This window comes from Xiphias gladius, chromosome 2 (genome assembly GCF_016859285.1).
Source record: "Xiphias gladius isolate SHS-SW01 ecotype Sanya breed wild chromosome 2, ASM1685928v1, whole genome shotgun sequence".
NCBI lineage: Eukaryota > Metazoa > Chordata > Actinopteri > Istiophoriformes > Xiphiidae > Xiphias > Xiphias gladius.
In genome coordinates, this window is record NC_053401.1 from 6,526,466 (window position 1) to 6,548,741 (window position 22,276).

General features: G+C 42.8%; 1 protein-coding gene across 1 annotated transcript; it reads left to right on the forward strand.

The window, feature by feature from the left end:
- Positions 1-669: 669 nt before the first annotated feature.
- On the forward strand, positions 670-22,178 carry kdm7aa (lysine (K)-specific demethylase 7Aa). Its single transcript, XM_040145369.1, has 18 exons — positions 670-807; positions 8,497-8,582; positions 9,196-9,313; positions 10,225-10,385; positions 13,206-13,347; positions 13,919-14,105; positions 14,514-14,676; positions 16,776-16,863; positions 16,972-17,078; positions 17,552-17,643; positions 17,838-17,924; positions 18,133-18,384; positions 18,651-18,778; positions 19,423-19,577; positions 19,686-19,780; positions 20,076-20,284; positions 20,388-20,773; positions 21,984-22,178. The coding sequence occupies exons 1-18, from the start codon at positions 710-712 to the stop codon at positions 22,070-22,072; spliced, it is 2,643 nt and encodes an 880-aa protein (XP_040001303.1). The 5' UTR covers positions 670-709; the 3' UTR covers positions 22,073-22,178.
- Positions 22,179-22,276: the final 98 nt, after the last annotated feature.

A 22,276-nucleotide genomic window follows, 5' to 3' on the forward strand; every position in this document is an offset into this window, starting at 1 on the left:
TTTGCCAACAATTTACATCTGCTTTTTGTTCATCTTCACTTGCTTAAGTGAAGCTACAATACAGTAATATTGAATAAAAAGCACTGCTATCCATAATATAATGCTGTTGTTGTTGTTTTTTTTTAAATCCTTCATTCACATTTTCTGAAAGTAAGATTGGCATATTTTTGTGGAGATGTGGGGATCTTGATGAGGATTTAAGATAAACTTCTTGGGGGTTCTTTGTGAGTTTTTAATGCTATATTAGGTTGGATGGGTCCGATGAACACATCCACTGAAATGTATAAAAAGTCACATTAGTTAAGTAGTATTAGTTAGTAGTAAATTATCTTTAAATCCTCTTTACTTGTATAATGCAAATTGAAATTAACAACACCATTTACCCCACTTATTGCCTATGAAGCTCACCATTTTCCTTTATTTAGTCTGAATATGATCAGATTCAGCCGAATACACGTCTCAGGCTGTAACGTTGACGACACGGCCGAAAACAACCCCGTTTTGTCATCGCTTTGCTGGAAAAAAAAAAAAAAAAGTTTGTCCGTCGCTGGTGCGCCTACACAACCAGATGGAAATTAAGACTTTGGAAAGTGACGTCAGAGGCGGGATTGCCTAGAATGGCGGATCTCGTCTACCCTCGGCTGTTTCCGGACGGTGGGTTAAATCCCCGCCCCGCTTCATTCCTGCGTTGTTTGGGGACAGTAGGAAGATGGCGGCGGCCCCGCTGTACTGTGTCTGCCGGCAGCCCTACGATGTGAGCCGGTTTATGATCGAGTGCGACATCTGTAAAGACTGGTTCCACGGCAGGTATGTTGGTTATAACGTCCTCTAGAGAAGCACTCTATTGGAACCGACAAACACTAATTGTTTATTAAAGAAAGGCGACGGTTCTGTAAGCGGTGTTGACTGGTAGCTAATTTAGCTTGCTAACGCTAGCGGTGGGTGACGGGGGTTTTAAACCGTCTATTGACACGACTTTACGAAAGAAAGTGGGGTTTCGGTCCACTGAAATAGGCTTATATTGACTTCATTGTTCTGCTGATGAGTCAGAAACACAACGCTTGCTCCTGCTCTCTGTAATTATGCTGGTAATCAGCGTAATTCACTAAAATAGAGCCCCAAAGCAAATAGTTTTTATCTACTAATATGCGGATCTATCAGTGTTGCCGAGCTGTGTCAGTCAACCTGGTTGATCAAATGCTTGGTGGGGGTCATCGTGACTTACAAAGCCAGCGTGTTGTCCTGTTCCTTGTAGCGACTTCAGAGATAAGTTTTAATGTTGGTTTAACCGGGACTTAGCGGATTAAGAGCCATTTGAACTAGTCGAAATATGCTACTGTAATGAGTCCAAGTCCACAGTCTTGCTAACCAGATCAGGTTATTCGAGGTAATGGTAACCGCAACCAACCGTGTAGTTGTACTTTGAACTTATTCACATGCATTTACTGCCCGATGATGCTACATTTTATAAACAACTTCTGTCTGTTTGGACACAATCTGTAGGTTGTTGTTATACATAATCGGTTAGTATTCTGTTTTAATATAAACCCATTTCAAGCGGTGTGTGTAACTGATCTTTTTGTTTTGTGTTATGTTTTTAGTGGTCTGCTTTTGTGGAAAGCGAATGTTAGAGAACAAGGAGCTTGTTATGGTTAAGCTTTTGATTGACAGCTTGAGAAATTTAAACCCCCTTTCAAGCAGAGGAGGCACATGGCAGGAGACCCCTAGTGGTGGACAGAGGGATTATTTAAAGGTACCAGGCAGGCTCATGTCTCTGGACTGCTAATGGTCTTTTTTTTTTTCCTGTTTTAACTCTTTCTAATATCCTATCCACACAGCCCGATTACAAGTGGGCCACTGGTGTTATAGATGTTTTTATGAATCATGCTGTGTGGCTGGTGGCAGTCAAAATCACAATGGGAATTTTATTGTTGTGTAATTCCACCCTGACGTGTATCTGTGCACGTATTGTCTAATTTGTCAGATTTCAGTCATGCGCTGTAGTCCACGCACAATATCTACAATTGGCACTCCACGCTTTGGAGTTAAGATCACTCTGAGCTCTTTTAGGGTGACAGGGTGGCCTAGGTAATAGTACAAGCTGTACTTTTAAATGAGTGATCGGGGTTCAGCGTCTTTATCGGCCACTATAAAGCCTCCTGAGGTGCCCACGAGCAAGACAGAGGGCTGCTGTGCAGCTTGTGCTCTTATCCTAAGAGAAGGAACACGTGAGGCTTTCCCCAGCAATACGACACTCAAGAGAGTGTCTTATTGTTGTCAAATTATATGCGGTGTGTCAGACTCGGATAACCAGCAAAAACTCAGTTTTTATCAATTTGGACCTATGTCCTAAAGCTGTCTTTGACAAAAGTTTCAAATGCCCCGATCTTCTGAATCTGCTTGTGTGGGCGCATCTCCACGGCAACTGTTTATGAATACAATAATCTGTTTTTGCTCGTGTTGAAATGACGGAAGCCATTGCGTAACCACATTGAGCGTGCTGCCAAAAAAACTTGCTGGCCAGAATTTGTGGCGTATCAGAGCCAGTAAAGACTGGCTGGCTGTGTGTCATGTGCCAGCAAGAAAAGGAACAAATGTTGGAGCTTCCCCCATTGATGACTAATAAGCAGATACACACACATGCATTGCAGAGCTCCAAAAACAGCCACATTTCCAGCCTCTTTCCCACGAGGCTGGCCAGAAGGAAAGGGATATTCTCTGGCTGTGGATGATGGCATGCCAATTGAGTGGAAAGGAGAGGAGCTCAGCCTCCTGGTGCCTGTTTTTCAGTGTGCCAGTGTAGTTGCTGTTTGTGTTTGTGTGGGGTACTTTAGTCACACTCTCAGTTTCTGGAGAGTGTCCTGTTTTCCATCACTTACATCTCTTAGCATCTCAGTACACAATACAGCCTGGGACTTTAATGGTATGAGGGCTGGGGCAATCAGAGCACCGTGTGGATTCTATGCGTCTGACTTAGTGATCGGTGAGGTAACTGGGAAGCAGAAAAACGTGTATTTGTCTTGATAAACTCTTCTCAAATGGTTGGACTCCACTATGGTCTCACATCACAGTTCCAACGTTATACAGAGATATTTCCAGGCTCTATCAGGGACACACATGAAGGAAGAGATTTTAGTTTTTGAAGTGGTCTTGGAAAGCAGTAGCAGATAGGCTGCAATAGTTGTAATCGTTAATAATTATTTGATCAATCACTCCCAAACGGTGTCAGTTACTAGTAAATTAAATTGTGGTCAAATCAAAGTGTTGTTGTAAGTGATACCTGAACCCACCAAAGCAGTGACTCCCAATCTTTTTGGCTTATGTCCTGTCAAAAAGGAAGTGATGTGTATATGTGATTCCTCGGCGCAGGTTTGATATGTCTGAGTTGTGAGCAGTTTAACCAAAGAGAGACTTTCCTTCTGACAAGTTTCGTTTGACCGTGTTTATTGTTTTTGAGTGTTTGCTCTCCTAAACCTGAGGGTTTAGATTACAAATGTTAGCTTGAACTCTTTACTCTTTACCATTTAGAGCCTCGCCTAATTAAAAGATCCGCCTTTGTAAAGCTTCCAGTGTTTACGCTATGGATGTTAGATTGCTGGAAATCCTCACTAGGTCAAGTTAGATCACGGTGTTCACCCTTGTGTAGGTGTCAGACACTCTGGTCGGCCCATTGTCTGATTTAGGAATGGGTGGTGGGGGTGATGATAGACCAGCGGGGCTCGATGGGACAGAGGAAAAGATTGATGGGGGCTCCAGTGAGCCAAGTTCAATGCACGATCTGTCAATGTCGCACAGAGTGTGAGCACATTAAAGAGAGATGGATAACCTCTACAGAGTGCCTTTTTAGTGTTTGCATTGAGTGGATGGATGGACGAGAGGAAGGAATCCCTTTTTTTTTTTTTTTTTTTTTACCGCTGTCATCCATGAGGAGACGTTTCAGGCGTTTTCATCTCTTTAGATGTCTGATAAGTTAATTGGACAAAGTCAAGAGTGGCCTCATAACTCCTGTTAAAAGCTATGTTTACATTCATTAGTAAGGCTGTCCCTGGGGGGTGGGGAAACTGTTTTACTTTTAGCTCGATCAATGTTGATTAGGGGTCAACAGCCTCATGTATTGATTACCAGTCAGTTTGAATTATAATATTATAGCCATACATTATGCTATACAGCTCGAAATTTGGTTCAAAAATCTCTATGAATAGTATTCTATTTAATGTTGGAGTAGATTTCTGTCAGTGATAGCTAAAAAATACAATGGACAATTAAAAAAAATATGCAATGGACAGCATAATATTCATATTTGTAATTCATGATATAATACAAAATGCTTATTGACAGCTATAGAGAGGATTGCATCCACAAACAAGTAAGTCTTGAGGTGAGTTCAGACGGAGTTTGTTGGCTGATGTATTTCAGCAGCAGACAGTCGCAAGACTGATGACTTTGTAGGTTTTGCAGGGGCACAGGGGGCCTTAAGACAACCATGTTGAAGACATGTGTGAAAGCAAAGCCCCAGTGCTAGGAGCCTCAAGGCAACTGAACCTGCACCAAAAACAATTAAGTTGTTAAAACTCCCTGAGGCTCCCTGACGCCCCATAAACAACAAAGTGATCCTCTTTTGTTGTTTACCAGCTGACTGCAGAGAGGCCCATGGTCTCTTTCAAGTTGTAGCCACCGCACGGATGTTGGGCCGCTTTTACACTTAGATAGGTAAAATGATTTAATCAGCAACGCAAAAATGACATTTCCCTCTTCATCTGTCAGGGCTCAGGGGCTCTTACTGCTGTCCAGGTCCAGCACTGTTTATGTAAGCTTTGGCTGGGTGCATTAGGAGAAGGGCCGGAGGAGTCCGGTGCTCCTCTAGGGTAGATAAAGATGGCCAGGTGTGTTTAACTGCCCTCATGTCCTCTCTATCTCTACCGCCCATCCATTAGAGATCTGCCAGTTCCCTAATGTAGGCGTGTCGGAGCCCCATGCGGAGCGGTAATTTAGAGCTTAAAATAATGGCGATGCCCGCCTCCAGCCTTTGTGTTTCTGCACTGATCATGGAGGACAATGAACCCCTCATAGTGCATGGACTAATGAATAAGCTCTCTCAGTCACACAGGAAGGAGGCCCTTGATGAGAGGAAGTGGAGGGAGAGGGGCTGTTGATGGCAGGGCTTTAGCCAAGTACACACATCTCCCCTCATTCAGGAAGGGATGTTTTGCTTGGTAATCTGTTGCAGTGCCGTCATAGAATACCTCTCCAGTCAGAATATGGTGAGGTTTTGTTTTTATCTTTGCGAAATGTTGACTGTACTCTCTGTTACCCTCTGTTAAAATATGCTCTTTTTGTTGTCCTACAACATATGATAACACTATCTCATTAAGTATTAAGATGATGTCAGTTCAGTTGTCTCCAATCAGATACTTGCACCGATCGCTATCCAAGCAAATGAGGTTCATGTGAGTTCAAAAACAGTCACCAGCTTTGCGATGATGCAATACATCATCAAGCCTGAGCAAGGCAGGAAATACTTGGCCCTCTTTTCCTTTCAGCTGAGTTTCCTCCCACTGTTTTGCATTCTCTGTCTCATGTCCACATATTCACAAGCCTGGGTGCCATGTTAAGTAGCAATCCTTACAGGTGACACATACGCTGAGTCAGGCCTGCAAATGTGGCACAGTGCCCTGGTTTCCCACTGTGGGATTACATAAAGGAAAATACCGAGTGAGATGAGGACAACAAGGTCACCTCAGCTGAGCCCACGCCGCTCTCGCACATCCTGACGAACCCGGCGACATGCAACTGTGACTCAAGCCTTCCCCCGGCGAACAGCCACATGTTTGAACCAAGATTCCTAATACATGAGCTAGGCCTAATACTACAGCCAAGCACTGTGCAGTGTTATTGTTGGTCATCCGCCTGCTCACGTGTAGGAGCAGGAGTGCTTCCTTGAGGTTTTTTTTTTTTTTCACTCTCTTATTTTTACATTTTTTTTTTCTGTGGCTGTTGCAGATAAAATGTAACTTCTAACAAGGATACCTCTGACATAAATGGACCCACTTAATGGCAAAACAAATATTCCATCAGTCACTGGACTGATGTAATGCCTCCTAATGTATTTGTTTAGTAAGTCACACAGGATGATTATGGCAACTAAATGCATGTTATGGCCCCTTCCCCCAATTTAATTGAAAATTTGAGAGTTATATGCCTGTTTGCATTAGGAATGGTGCTCTTTCCATCGATGTAAATGTTTGCTCTGCAGCCAGTAGTAACACTGTGGAGAGGGAGCTACTGTTGATATCCTGTTAGTGCACCGGGGTGATGGAGTCCAGCGTTCACACAAGCTCACCACTTCCTGATGAGTTATTGGCCCTCGGCTTTATTTCCTTTACAGTTTCCTGGAATTCCATGTAGATCAAAGGTGATAGCAGGATGCGGTCCACTCCATCCCTCCTGCAGGCTTTCACGTTTAAAAGCAGAGGTTATATCAGCAACAAACTCCTCTTTCATACCTTGTCAATATGCTATTTCTATAAACCAACTTGAAGTTACTCACTAAAAAGTTGATGCTGGTTTGAAGATGGCAAAATTTGAAGTTTCACATCACTGTGCTTGCAGTTTTGCTATGGATTGCATGGTGTAATTCCTTCCTTAGGGTCATCACAGTGCTAATGGTGCTTAGCTGCATGTTTCTTAATTACCCAAATGAATAATAAGCAGAGGAAGTGAAATAATTACATTAGCTTCGGTCATATGAGGAGTCAGAATAGTACGAGTAATACAGTTGTAGCTTGGTGTACTAGTAAAATGTTTTCTTCTGTATCTGATCAAACTAGAAGTAAGGGACCAGTCTGGATTTTCCAAACTGTGTCCAAGATGTCCACTATCCTCTTATTGTGATGATGTCTGTTCACAGATACGATATACATATAAGCATTTAAGCAAAGCAAAGCAATGGTATCAATTTGGAGGAACAGTATTTCAGACAATGCTTAGCGGTTTCCAGGTCAACTGGGGACATACAGTATGATCTCATAAAATACAAACGCTGTCTTCAGACCTCAAAAATCACTTGTGTGTGACCTCTCCACCTCTTTGTGCACATCACTTAACCATTAAAATGACTTGTGCACATGCTTGCATCACAGTAACATGATGCTTGCATCACAGTAACATGATGCTTGCAGTTTTTCCAACTCCAAACTGCCACTGGTGTCCGTTCAGGCTGAATGGCAACTCGGTTGCTGTTCGACACATGCTGCTCTGGAAGGGGGCTCTGGTATGCAACAGAGGAATGCATGTGTGCTGGTGCCTGTGGTTTGGCTATTGCAGGGCAGTCGGGGGTAGCAGTGTGAGGGACACTATCGCAGATCCATGGGATAAAAACGCAAGACTGCAACAGACCTCACAACCTGCGGAAGCAGTTGATGCTCATCCAAGGTTTCGACCTTGTGCTGCATTCAGGCAATGACAGCAAAAAAGAAGAACAGGAAAACCTCCCGTTATTCTGACTTATTTTGGAGTGTTCATGCTTATTCCAAGATGGTTTCCCACACTGCTAGCCATGTGTTCCTACCATTTAAATAGCCTAAATAATAACTTTTTGAGCAGTTCATTGACAAGTGGCAGCAGATTCCAACTAATTGCATATAGCTCCTTTTCATTTAGCCGAATCAGCTGTATTAGTGTTGATATTAGATTTGACTTAGACGTAACTTCTAGCTACAGTGGATTTGCACCAATTTTGTACTTTGTTTACCATTCTGTGGTTCTTTTCACCCAGTGGGAGATATTGTCACCGTCAGTAATTCCTGATATCTCCAACTCTGAATTACAACTTGGAGGTTGATGTTGATGCAGCTGAAAAATTACGGTCTAAACCATTGTGGCATTAGCAAAAAGGTCAGGGAGACACTTGTCTCCTTAAGTCATTTTCGTGCCAATGCCATGTGCTTCAAGAGTCTTTCTTCTCTGTTAAATATAAGTGTAGCTGCAGTTGTAGAACATTTGTAGAAAAAATATATAAGAGCAAAGGTCATTTTCCAGACCCAAACTGTATTTTGCTGCTTCTCAGTGTTTGTTTACCTGAAACCTGTAACCCCTGACATCGGCTCTCGTAACACATGCATGGGGTTTGATAAAGTTTGACATTAGCCTGGGTTTGATAAATCTGTTTTGGCCTGAGAAGGCCAAACAAAGGGCTCAAGGTTGCCCTCAAATTTTGTCAATGCTGCAGTTTGCTATTTTGTGAGCATGTTTGAGATTTTTAGAGGCCTATGTTACTGATACCTACCTACTTTTACAATGTCCGAGAAATATTTCATCCGGTTCCTAGAGTACTCTCTGACAGCTTCTCATTTCACATTTCTTGCTAACAGTTTTTCAAAAACCAAAATGAAAATGTTTTTCTTGAGCTAGGCACGAAGATTGGATCCTGAATCTTGCTTGAACATCTAAGAGAAAGTGTGACCCTGCTCTGTCTCTGTATCTTTTGTCCATCTCCAGCTGTGTTCAGGTAGAAGAGCATCATGCTGTGGATATCGATGTCTACCACTGTCCCAACTGTGATGTTGTACATGGACCCTCCTTGAGTGAGTAATGCTTTCTTTTTCCATTGCTTTTCGTTTGTGTGTTTGTGTGTTTGTTTGTGTGTGTGTGTGTGTGTGTGTGTGTGTGTGTGTGTGTGTGTGTGTCTCCCTCCTTCCCTCAGTCCTAACATGCATCAAATTCACCAGACACTGTCCTCTAATTCTCAGCCTTACATTTACATGTCTAACCCTCTTGCCATTGGGTACTTCCCCTCCCACCCGTGTCTGTCTGTATGTTGCACTGGTCCCAGGGGAAAAGGCCACTCTCTGCAATGTTGGTAAAGTTTTTTTGTTTGTTTGTTTTTGTGTGTGTGGGTGTGTGTGTGTGGGTGTTTTGTTTTTGTTTTTTTGGGGTGGGGGGTGGGTTAACCTCTGAAAGCCCTGAGGGCAGACATTAACAGGCTAATTGAATGGTGTTGTAAGCCCTCCACTTTGATTGGACAAGCCCCTCCATCTCCATCTCTAAGCACCGGGGTTGAGAACTGAATTAATGTCCTTGCGTAAAGTGGTGGCGATGTGAATAATTTGCCACTTTGTTGGGAGAAAGAGCTTCAATAGGCCGATGAAATTAGAACGAAAGAGCCCCGTGAAATTCTGATGTCTCTGTTTGTTACAGTGAAAAAGCGCAACAACTGGCACAGGCATGACTACACAGAGCCAGATGATGGATCAAAGCCAGTTCAGGCTGGCACCCCAGTGTTTATCAAGGAGCTGCAGACCAGGACCTTTGCCAGGTAGATATACATTTTGGACGCACGCACGTTTACTTTTAAACTGCATCCACCCAGTCACCAGGGGGTCAAACCTCGTTGATATCTGCTTAACCAGATCAAGATTCCCTCATAAAGGTGGATTTATAAGTGATGCAAAGGGTTAACGGCAGTCACAACGGAGATGCCCTAAGATGCAGGTTTTTAAATTTATAGTTCAGCAGCAGAATTTACCTGCTGATATCGCCACTGCAACACGAGTCTAATGTATTGTACGTGATCAGGCTGTACTTTGATTTAATTATATTCCCCACAATAACTGTGTTAACGTTTGTTTGTTTTTTTCCTTTTAAATTTGCTATATAAGGCGATGAATGGCAATTTAATTCCTTATACTTTAGAACTGAAGTTATATACAGGTAACTTGTATTACTCATTACTGAAATAAGAGACTGTTAGCATGCAATTGCTCTGTTTACATTCTTTTATTCACTGTGATAGATGATTATGGCATGCAGATGGTTTGCATTTGCTTAATGTTGTCTTCACAATTGGCCGCCTCCACTGACATCAGAAATTTTTTTTCAAGAAACCATAAGCCCAAGCTTTTACCAATCACACTTCTCGCGGTCTCCACGTGGTATCTTCGAAGTTGCTGTAACCTTGATGTGTAGTTACATTTTTGAGGAGGTGCATGTCACTTATGACGGATGTGTGCATAGGCTATGAAGCTACGCCCTATCCCGTCCACATAAAACTCTAGAACCACCTGAAATCACAAGCTCCTATTACTTTTTGGATGCTGACGTAAAAATAATCTTTGTGATACACTTAAATGTTGTTCCCTTGAAAGTTTGCCCTTTGTACAATCTTAAGGGGTCTGGACTCTGAGGCTATAGATCAAGTTTACTGAACTTGTTATGATGTTGTTCCAGTGGCGAGGAGATTATGATGCGAATGAAGGGTGAGCAGGTGACACCCAGGTACCTGGAGAGACACGGCTTCAACTACCCCATAGTGGTCACCGAGATGGAGGATCTGGGACTCAAACTACCAGTCCCTACGTTCTCTGTCAAAGATGTGGAGCAGTATGTGGGTAAGTAAAATTTTAAAATGAACAGGCTTAATTCTGCAGCATTGCCCTCAGCTGTATTCAACTTACAATATCACATTAATGTTTTTCCTTCGGGAAGGATTTGGGCTGTGTGATTGGAATACGCAGCACCCTCAGTCTGCTTAGAAGCTAATGAAACCACCAACGCCAGCCAGCTAAGTGGCCATCGCTGAGCAGGCGCCATCTGTGTGTCAATATGAACAGGTTTCCAGGTTCATGGGGTTTTAACCCACTTATCAGGCATCAGGCGATGGCCGAATGAGCTCTAAATGAGTGACGGCTAAGCTTTCACTGCACTCTCTACGGCCAATACGCTTCCTTACTGAAACAGCTTGCCACTTCCCAGCTCCTGTTACAAGCCCATTACCAAGCCCACTGGTGTTTTTATCATTAAGTTCAGATTACAGACTCCCCCTCTCACTTTATCTCTCTCTCCCATGCCCTATTGAGGATTAAACCACAGCACAGGTGTTGTGACCAGGGACTGAGTGTCCGGTTACATTTCTTACAGATGGAAGACAATGGGGCAACAGGAGTGAACACTGATGTCCTCTGTGGCTCACTTGGGTCTAATGCATTTGTGTAATCGGCTTAGTGTGTGGTCAATGATTGGATCCAGTGCTAGAGAACTAATGAATGCCAGTGTAAATGTTATGATGGAGGCTGCATAAATACGGCTGAGAGGTGGGTATAATACAGGCACTCCACGCATTTACATCCATGGCTTTATTTTAATTTTTATGGCCCACCAACATGGCATGTGAGGCTGGTTTTTGTGTACAGACACATTCTTTTTAACATAAAGCCAAGAAAATCAGGAACAGTATATGGAGACTTGAAATGAGACTTGGATTGAATAGACTTGACTCTGAATGATCGATCAGTCCCAGGGGGTTTAAGTGTTCTAACCAAAAAGATGTAAAAAGCTGGGGTGTGCTGGTTAAGACGCATACCATAAAACTGCCCACATCCCTGTTTCAGTTATGGCCGGGGTCTTTTGTTGTATGTCCGACCCCTCTCTCACCATATTTTCTGTCTGTATCTCTATTGGCACCAAGCAAAATACCAAAAAAAGACATTTAAAAAAACTGTATTTAGTGCAATACTCTTAGCTACTTTACATAAATCTAAGTATTTGACAATGCAGTTCCATAAGCTGCTTGAGCAAAATTGATCACCGACTTTTTATTTAGTTCTGGAGCAGCAACAGCTAAGCATGTGTATATGTAAAAACACTGTAATATCGTAGAAATAAGATATACAGTAATGAGATGCAATAAAGGATTCGAAAGATGCTCATCTGCGACCTCGTGTTAATCAAGGATTCTGTGACGCAGCGTTGCCTACGTAAACCTTAGCAGAAAAAGTCAAGATTTTACTTTATTACCGGCATTACAGCAGCGAGTCGTATCTTTTAAAAGTATTTTTGTGATCTCATAGAAGTCTACCACTCATCCCGGAATGGGGCTGCGAAAGTACTTCTATCCAGCCGTTGGGTAATGCGTAAAAAAATATGCTTTGACTTTTCCCTAAGGTTTATGTTCAGGAGGCTATTAGATCAAATTATGGAGTAACCTATAGAGTGCTGTGGTCAGAGACTGAGCTATGATATATCATATTGCAAGTCGAACAAAAAAAATATAAAGAGGTTCTTGCAATTCACCATATTCACCATTATTCACTAGTAAGTGTAGAATTTAGAGAGTTGAGCGTGTTTCTGCCATAGAGTACATTATCTCAGACCACCTTGCTCTATATATTGATGATTAATGAGGAGAACATTTTTCTTAACTGAAATGAAATTAGTGTAGTGAGACAAGAAATTCTGGTTGAAGCATGTTGACAAAGACATATTTAAAACAATTACCTTAAAGAGGTAATTAATTAACATCAGTGGCTGTTGTAATATATCATAGTGATTCTGGTGGACATCAGGTAGCTCAAGTGCCTCCTGAGCTGGTTCAGGAGGGGCATTTATGAAAGGTTTTTTTTTTTCTCTCTTTCTGATGTGTTAGTGAGGCTGGTGTTTGAGTTTGGCATTGTGTGGTTTCCAGGCAGCTTTTTCTCACACTGTGGGATTGACTGCCTTTACTCCAGCTGTTCTCTGTCATCAGACGCTGGCCAGCTGGGCTTTAGAGGTGTGTGTGTGTGTGTGTGTGTGTGTGTGTGTGTGTGTGTGTGTGTGTGTGTGTGTGTGTGTGTGTGTGTGTAAGAAAGAGACAGAGGGAGAGGGGACATGCAAAGGGGTAATAAAAAATGGTGCGTGGGAGGGGTGTTGGGAAAATACAACAACCAGCTGCCTCGCTACACACACTGCACCCCTGTACTACTTCCGGCCCCATGTGTCACCCTAGTGTGATTTGTAGCGCCCCAAATGTTAACTGTGTGCTTCTTCTTTAGCATCTGTTTTCAGTCTTTTACGCATAAACACACCACAGGCAACCTTTGCACATTCTCTCTCACATCTATAAATGTATTTCCCTCTATGCTCAAGGTCTCCCACGCACCTTGAATGCACACACTTGCATTCAATGCAGCAGACCTCTCACCTCCACCCACCGCACCTCCTCCGGGACTGGTGGTCTGGACAGATTGTCTCGCTTGTCTTTCAGTATAACCCCTCCCCACCATGCAGTATTGGTGCCAGTTTACCCAAGGGCTTGATCTCTAAAAGCACATGGAGATGCCAGCGGCCCGCTGACCCCAGTCAACCCCGCACCCACCCAGTACCCCGCACCCACCGACAACAAACCCTCTCCATCTGATATCATATGTACTAAATAGTGCCGATCTCCTGCCTAGGTGGTGACAAAGTCATTGATGTGATAGATGTGGCACGGCAGGCGGACAGCAAGATGAAGCTCAGCGAGTTTATCAAGTATTTCACCAAGCCCCATCGACCCAAGGTCCTCAACCTCATCAGCCTGGAGTTCTCTGACACGAAGTAAGCTGCTCTGCATTTTATTTGTCCTGTTGGCCAAAGGAAGAGCTTCAGTAAGCACAGATTCCTAATAAACAGCAGCAGTACAAGCCAGTTATGTCACAGTTCTGAAAATGCTTATAAATTCAACAATGTCAGCAGGTTTTGTTGGCTATTTAAGTACGTTTAGTTCATCAGTTTAGGAATTTTGTCAAAATCTTAACTTAAGCTAAGATTTTAACTAGTTTACTGACTTTTTCCAGACCTTTCAACTGCATCAATTGGACCTAAAGTTATTTTTATTGACTGGTTCCAACCAACTAGTTCCATGAGCTTTTAAACTACATCAAATTCCTTTAAATTAGGGAGCGTTATGATAATTGTTGACAACTAAATTCCTCTGCACTTGAATTTTTTTGAGTTTGGAGGTAGGTTTTGAGTATCTTCCTCAACATACCTGGACAGGTAAATCAGGGACCTTATCGCTCTGAGGTGTTTTTAAAATGAAAGACAACGATTCTATGAGTAATTCCTGCAACCCAACCTTCTCACATTTCTATGGTTTCACTTTTCGCCTCACTCCAACCGCCCACAGGATGTCGGAGTTGGTGGAGGTTCCTGACGTGGCTCAGAAGATGTCCTGGGTAGAAAACTACTGGCCAGACGACTCCTTTTTCCCCAAGCCCTTTGTCCAGAAGTACTGCCTTATGGGAGTCAAGGACAGCTATACAGATTTCCACATAGACTTCGGAGGCACCTCCGTCTGGTACCATGTTCTGTGGGTAAGTGTGTGTTTTCGAAAGAGTTGAATGTATTTGGAAGTCAGGGTAGATGTGTCAAAAAGGCACGTTCAAGTGCAAAGCAACCACTTGTTTGTTGTTTAATCAGAGGCTAAGCTGCCCTTACATTAGTCAAGCTAGGGGATTTTTAGTGTGTTTGTATATACTGTTGTATTCAGGGTAGCACTTGCTAAAAGGTCAACTTAGGGAGCAGCACTGCTGTGCCCATGGTGATCATCTCACTGTCTATTCTAAAAAGCTGTAGCTGACAATGATTTCAAATGGGACGCGGGTGTGGGTGGTTGTTAGTAACAGCAGCATCCTCACAGCTGCCACGCTCAAACACACACACAACAGTGTCATCCAAGTTCGGCAACTGTTAACTCAAACTCCTCTTCATGTGCTTTGCAGGGTGAGAAAGTCTTCTACTTGATCAAGCCCACTCCTGCCAACCTTGCACTATATGAGGCATGGAGCTCCTCGCCCAATCAGAGTGAAGTGTTTTTTGGGGACAAAGTGGATAAGTGCTACAAGTGTGTTGTACCCCAGGGAACCACCCTGCTCATCCCTACAGGTCTGTAATGATCTTTTTTGCCTGTGTGAAGTTTCTTGTATGTTTTTATGTGGCACTATTACTCTTCGTAGTCAAAAGACCACTACTTGTTACTTTTAGGAACCTTTTTAAACCCGTAGTTCAGTCCATCTGGTCTGGACCAAAGGGAAAAAACATACAACATTCTTGCCTTTTAGTTCTTTCGGTCTGCTTTGTGTTCACTCTGGCTTTTTAAAAAAATGAACAAACAGCTGTTGATTTTTCGTTTCTATAATTTTCATTCTCCATTACCAGCACATCATCAGGACCCGCGTGGGGAAATCAGATTCCAGTGACTGACAGCCAAAGAGTTTATGAAAAGATAATTTATTATTATTATTATTATTATTATTATTATTATTATTATTATTATTATTATTATCATGAAAATCAAGTGCGTATTATAAGTAATGAGAAACAGGTAGAGACAGGATGAAAAACAGACGTATTGTACAACGACATTAGAGGAGGATTATTGCAGGGTCAGTATGTCATGCACTTTTTAATGGACTTAATGAACTGCCAAAGTACACAGACTAGGACACAAGCAAGGCACACTGCAGTTTGAACTGATTTCGACTGTTGGATCGATCATGGAAAATTACACACATCTGTAACCATGGTGACCAAATATATACATTGCTTCTCATAAGATGGCTTCCCAAAGAATTTGCGCTATCATAAAATCCTACTATCATAAAATCCTGCGGTTGGTCAATTTGCTTTCAGACCACAAACAAACCGCACCAGAGTCTGCTTGGAAATGGATTGAGACACACTTTTCAAATGGTCTCCCTCTGGTTGTTTGGCCTGGTTCTATTGACTGCTTTCTCACCAGCGCACACACACCACACAGACCAGGCAGATACACCAGAGTCTGTTTTAACTGAACCAAACAGGTTAGGTGGGAAAGCAACTTTTAGAGTCCTGGATCCTACTTTGTTGTGTCCAAGCACAATAAATTTCACACACACTCAGACATACAGCCGTGTGTGTCACAAATGTTCATATGTATGTTGTCGTCTAGCCTTGCTAGCTGTTTTTTTTGTTTGTTTGTTTTTTTTTCCCCAGCTAATCTGTTGTCTGGATTTTTATTTCTTTTCACATACATTCAAAAGTGGAAAATAATCATGCTTCCCATGGCTCCTGCCAGGAAAATACAGGCTTCTTGAAAGTCCTCTATCATTGTGAAGGGAAAATAACAGAGAGGGAATTTCTGTCTTAGCAACAACTCAAACAGTTCCTAATGATTATAATTACAATGGAAAAATGAAGAGAAACAGAGCTCTTATGTAATATGATGAAAGAAGCATTGATGCTGTAGATCACGGCTTACTCTTTCCTTACAATCTGACATTCCTTTAACTAGCAATGTTATTGTTGTTAATTAGAAGTTGCGTTTAGAGGATAAAAAGATGTTTGAGTTTCATGTCCCTTAACAGAATATGACACGGTTTCATTCACTGAAGTGAAGCTAATGTCTGTAGTCATACGATTATCCATCCATCAGTCTCTCAATGGCCTTTTTAAGCTGATAAAGTTCCTTCGCTCTCCCCCCTGCCACCAGACAGACAAAGCTCAGTTCAGCATGTCAACGGCTGGACATCCTCAATCAGTCTTCCAGCCATGCCTTCTCAGCAGGCCGAAGCAGCATTGTAAAAGAGGGGGGGTGTGGAGAGGTGGGAATTAAGTGGGGGTCAGAGAGCACAGTAGGTCAGTCGGCTAGTGCATTATCAGGCCTGTCTATCAGCCTTACGCCAACCCCCCTAAGACTCTGCTTTCTCTCACTTTGTGTTGTATAAAGAACACTTTTTATCTGAGCGGAACTCATTATTTTTATAGACAACCTTATCTCTTCCTAGGTCTGACTGTGGGACGATAAGAAGTTTGCTTTTGTACATAGACATGAGACATTGTAAATAAACACACATTCACACAGACCAGTGTAAACTAGTGCATTTTTGATCAAGTTACCAAGTATTAGGCTGTGATTTTTGGACGGTCCGTCGTATGTATTGCGCCACTGCAAGTAAGTCAGTGCGGAAGCTGTGTTAACTTTTGTGCTCTGGCGCCCCCTGCAGGCTGGATCCATGCTGTTCTCACCTCTCAGGATTGCATGGCTTTTGGAGGGAACTTCCTTCACAACCTCAATATTGGCATGCAGCTCAGGTAAACAGCTCAGATAATACTGATATGCCTGGATTACGTTTAGGCCGACGCTCCTGCGTTTATTATTATATCACCAAATTCTCTTTTGTCGCATGTGTTGGTTCACAGGTGTTATGAAATGGAGCGTCGCCTGAAGACCCCAGACCTTTTTAAGTTTCCGTACTTCGAGGCCATCTGTTGGTATGTGGCCAAGAACCTCCTGGAAATGCTAAAGGGTGAGAGTCAAATGTTTGTCTGTACAAATCGAGGAGGTGAGAGCGCACAGTGTTAGATGTAAGATAGAACCGGAGATGTTTTATTTTTCAGACCTGTCAGAAAAATAAAGGGGATATAAATGTTAAACCAGTGAGTAAAAGAAAAGGGTGTGCATAGTCTCTGAATCAAATAAAGTACAAGAAATAAAAGCTTTTACGCATTAAAGTGCCAGTATAGCTTTGCCATACTTCTCACTTTCAATCCCCACAATAGTCATTGCATTTTAAGAGAGGTTTTACATTTCAGACTGGCTTAGACATATTTTTTAGTGGTAATACAATAACATTTATAATCATGGGAATTACAGTGCCGAAGTATGTACTTTTTCTTACAACATTTTTTAATATTTACCTGGTTTTAAGTTTTCTGTCTTTTGAATTTTAGGAGTTAAACCTGTTTTATATGAAAGTTTTTATTTTTTTCTTCTTCTCAGAGCTACGTGAGGACAATTGTCCCCCACCAACCTACCTAGTGGAGGGAGTCAAGGCTTTAATCAGTGCACTGAGGACCTGGTTGAAAAGAGAGGTGAGTCGGCCACAATGTTCTCACGGTCATGTCTGTATCTACAGTCTAGATAGCTATTGTTACGCAGCAGCCGAGCCCCAGTAGGAGACACCACCAGTGTTTGTCCTTATCTTCTGGATGTGTGTCAGTGGCCAACAACAGGCTTCTTTCGGTTCACTTCTCCTTTCTGAGTCTGGTCTGCTCGGGCTTTGCAGGTGACTGAGCCCACCAGTGAGGTACCAGACAATATCAGGCCTAACCATCTCATTAAAGAGCTGACCAAGGAAATCCGCCACGTGGAGGTGAGAAAAGAAGAGGAAATAGAGAGTTAGACCTTTGAACTTCATTTAGACCTCGTGAACTGATGCACTGATGCTGGTGTTAAATATAACAAACTGTAACTTGCTACCGGAAGCTGAAGATGGGCATGGACATTATCAGATGTCATCTTGACATTCAGCTCTTTGGGAAATCACACTTGACTCCATCAGTGTGCTTTGATATCTACAGGAGGAGCCAGTCAATGGCAGCAAGCCAGTGAAATCTCAGGGAAGTGGGTGCGGAGCAGCATCTGGATCAAATGGCTGCCCGGCCACTCGCTCCACACTAGAGAGACTGTGCCAGGCCCGGCGGGCACGGAGAGCTGCCAGGCGGCTGAGGGAGCAGCAGCGGCAGGCCCCCAAAGTGCCCTCCAACCTGGACATCTTAGAGCAGCACACCAGGGAGGTGCTGAGGAGGCTAGAGGTGGGGCCGCTCGAGGAGGTGAGGACCAAGGAACGAACAAGCAGTATATTTTGTTTTTAAATGCGGATTTACTTGTTTATAACATGGTTGTGGAATTTCAAAGGAGTGTGTGGGAAGTCATCGCCTGTGTTGTGTTTAGTGTCCGGTCAAAGCGTATCACAAAATGTGATTTTTCATTATCAGCACAAACTGCAACTTTGCAGTCTTTTTCCTACGGAATAGAGAAGCGGCTAAAATATGAATGGCTTATATGTATTGGCTGACTTCCAGTCCTTACTACTCAGGATCCGGCGTTCTGTGCCAAGGTTCATGGGAAGCTTAACAAAGTGTCAACCGCATCAGCAGCTGCAGCTGCAGAGTCTTTGGAGGACAACCACCTACGGCTAATGCTGGTCAACGGCAGAATCATCAGGTGAGAGCGCACCTCTTTCTGGTCAACGCAGCAATGTTTGTGCCTCTTATTAATTAAGGCTCAGTGCTAGTTTGCAGCTGCTTATGACCAGACAAATTAGTACATAAATATCTGCATAATAATACATAAAAAAGGAGATGAAGAAACGTGATCATTGAAGAAAAAACTGAAAGGAGATTAAAACACCGCGCCCACACAAAATGAGTAAATCCAGCCCACAAGCTAAAAACATATTGAATAAAATCATGTAAGTCACAAGTAAGACATGCCTTTGATACAAGAATGTTAATATATCTGTGGTCCTGTGTGTGTGATTTTAATATGTTTTTATGTACATGATGGTATGAGCTCGCCAATGGCAACAAAGTTAACTCACTTCAACCATAACAACCTTTTAGAAAAAAAAAAAACATGGAGCAACAACATTAGATCTGCCCTCCTGCCCGGAAATTAAACATTAAGATTCATAGACAAAACCATCTATGTTGTACAAACTGTTTGATTCATCAAATGGCCCACTAGAAGGTTTTGAGAGACCAGACACTGTGTCGTAAATCTTTTTTATTCTACTGTTCTACAGTTGGGATTCTCTGGGTTGTCTATTTTTTTTTTCATCATTCAAACATGTTTATTCATGTGTGCAGAGATATGAGGCGGCCAGGCAGCAGCCCGGTAAAGACGGAGGGTGAACGGTTGTCCGTTGGCCAAGGTCCGCCAAAGATTTGCGTGGACGTGAAGTCGGAGAGGACGCAGGACAGTCAAGAGCAGCACAGCACGGTTGAGAAACCCATACGCCTCAGTAAGTCACCGGAGACTGTGTATTAAAACCCTATTTTAGCAGAGAAATTGTAGCCAAGTGCAGTCATTGTCAGAAGCTCTTCCTGACAGTCGTCCTCATGTTTTCCAGGGGGTCTGGAGAGGGTCAAGACTGAACTCAGGGAAGAAGTCTCAGGACACTCCAGTGTGTCAGATGTGGAGTCAGACAGTGACTCTCCCACAGAGGTAAGTGAAGGAGAACCACAGTCAATACTGAGCAATCTAACAGTGTTAGTTATAAGTTTAATTCTTTAAAATATAAGTATTGTGAAGTTAGTTGTTGACTAAATGTTTCTATTTGTAGAAATCAATTTCATTTGAATATCAACTGGAGAATAATAGATTTAGTGCCTTACGTATGATCCTAGCATTACAAATACAGGACACAATATTGCGGTGTGCTGTACTGGCACACAAACATTGTCCTTTTATATGCTGACTAATCACGCTTTGATTGCATCTTTATAAATTGCTTTGCCAGCGCAAAGCGTCGTCGTCGTCGTCATCGTCGTCGTCCTCCTCGTCCTCTTCTGACGAGGATTCAGAGAGTTCCCAGGATGAGGAGGAGGGGGAGGGGGAGGAGGAGGAAGAAGAGGAGAGGGGCTCATCTCAGCAGAAAGGCTCAGGGCACACCATAGAGCTGGACCAGTCTGGCCAGAATCTCAGGCACAAACACAAGCCACTCAAACGGTGAGAACGGTCCCACCAGGGCAACTTTCAAAGCTTAAACATGAGTTAGTTTTATGTGCACCGACAGGTAATAAGTAATCACGTTGTCTCTTCTTCCCTGCAGAGACCGTCCTACCTCACCCAGCACAGAAGAGGCCATTCAGGGGATGCTGTCTATGGCTGGTCTGCTGTGCTCCTCCAAGCCGGAGAAGGTAGCCTCCTCCCAGGAGCCCTGGTGGTCCAGCCCGAGCCAGTGCTCGCGGCTGGAGCAGAGGGAAGTGGCACAGCACCAGCGGCGGCTGCAGGGGGACAAGAGCCCGATTGACAGCCAGGGCAATAGCAGCAGTGAGGCCTGGGACAATCAGGGGCTCCCCAGCCCTCTCAGTCGAAGCCACACCACCAGCCCGGAGACGGACTACCAGTACTGTGACCCCTCGATGTCTCCTCCGCTGCACCCATCCAAGAGGCACGCCCCCAACCCCCCACCTATCAGCAATCAGGCCACAAAAGGTTTGGAAATCATTGAAATATTAAAATGTTTTTCTTCTGGTCACCTCATTCGGACGTTTGTTCACGTTGCAGAGTGATGTATGTGTAGAGTTCATCTTTAACCTTTCCTCCTTCATGAAGGAGGAGAGTTTCTCTGTGCTCACCTTAAATCTCAAGGTGGCCAAACGCTACATACGAGCAGGGTTTCGTTACATCACAACCAGTTTCGGGAGGCAGTCGTGGTCCAGTTTGCAGCTAACACAAGTGTGTTGTGGAAACTCGAAACCTCTAGGTCACATACACTGAGAATGAACTTAACAGTGAAGTAGGAGTTATCTTCTGTCCAGCAGTTGAACTTCTGAAATGAACAATATTTATGTAGTCATAGATTCTGATTTTTTTTTTTTCAGTGATGTAGATGGTAATTGGTGTTTTGTTTTTTTTTCGTGGGAAAAACAGTATCAGACACAAATTATTCAAAGCAGAGAATTAGATTAGATTATTTGGTGGGGATCTTTAGTAAAATAATAGATCAGGCAAAGAAAAATAGATAAACTGACAACAAACAGTCATTAATTTGGAAGAGTGTGGCGTCTTGATGTTCAGAGGGGACAAGCAGGAACGTGTCAGATATGCAGCCAGTAGAAAAAAAATGAATGAATTAATAATGCATGCACACATGGCATAATAAATGTGGAAATTTCAACATACAATTTACAACTCTAAAAAGAATATGGAAATGTCGAGAAAAAACTATTGAGAAATCAACTGTAAGAAAATTAATCTGCAACAGTTCTGATATCAATTTAGTAACATTTTAAGCAAAACTACACTGGTTTCAGCTCCAAAAATGTGAATATTTGCTGCTTTCCTCTGTCTCCTTTAACAGCAAACTGAGTCTCTTGGGGTTTTGGACTGGTGGTCTAACAAAAGAAGACAGTTAAATATGTCAGCCGTTGCTCCGGCAAATTGTGACGAGCATTTTTCACACTTTTATAGACCAACATTTTATAAACAGGAAATATCTGACGATTTCTCCAGACCAAATGATGAGGAATTTGACTGACTTATCGATCATGGAAACAGTTAGTAGCAGTAGAAATGGACTGTAAACATTCACACCTCTCTTATGCTTAATTCTGTTAGTGTTCTATTGAAATTAATTAATCTCCAGATTTTTATTTTTTTTATTTTTTAATTATTATTATTATTATTTTTTTTTTTTCCCCAGGCAAGCGGCCCAAAAAAGGAATGGCTACAGCCAAGCAGAGACTGGGGAAGATCCTGAAACTCAATAGACACAGTCGCGTCTTCGTCTAACACTCCAAAAACATCAGAGGCAACGGAGAAGTTGGGGATGTAATCTTGTCAAAAAAAAAAACCCAACAATTTGTGTTTTTGTTACCAGACACTTTTGTGCTGTATAAAGTGGGGGGTGGGGTGGGGTGGGGTGGGGGCACACTGCCTGGAGACGGCCACCACTGAACGCTCACTGTGCATGCTTACAAGACAGGGTATTGGATT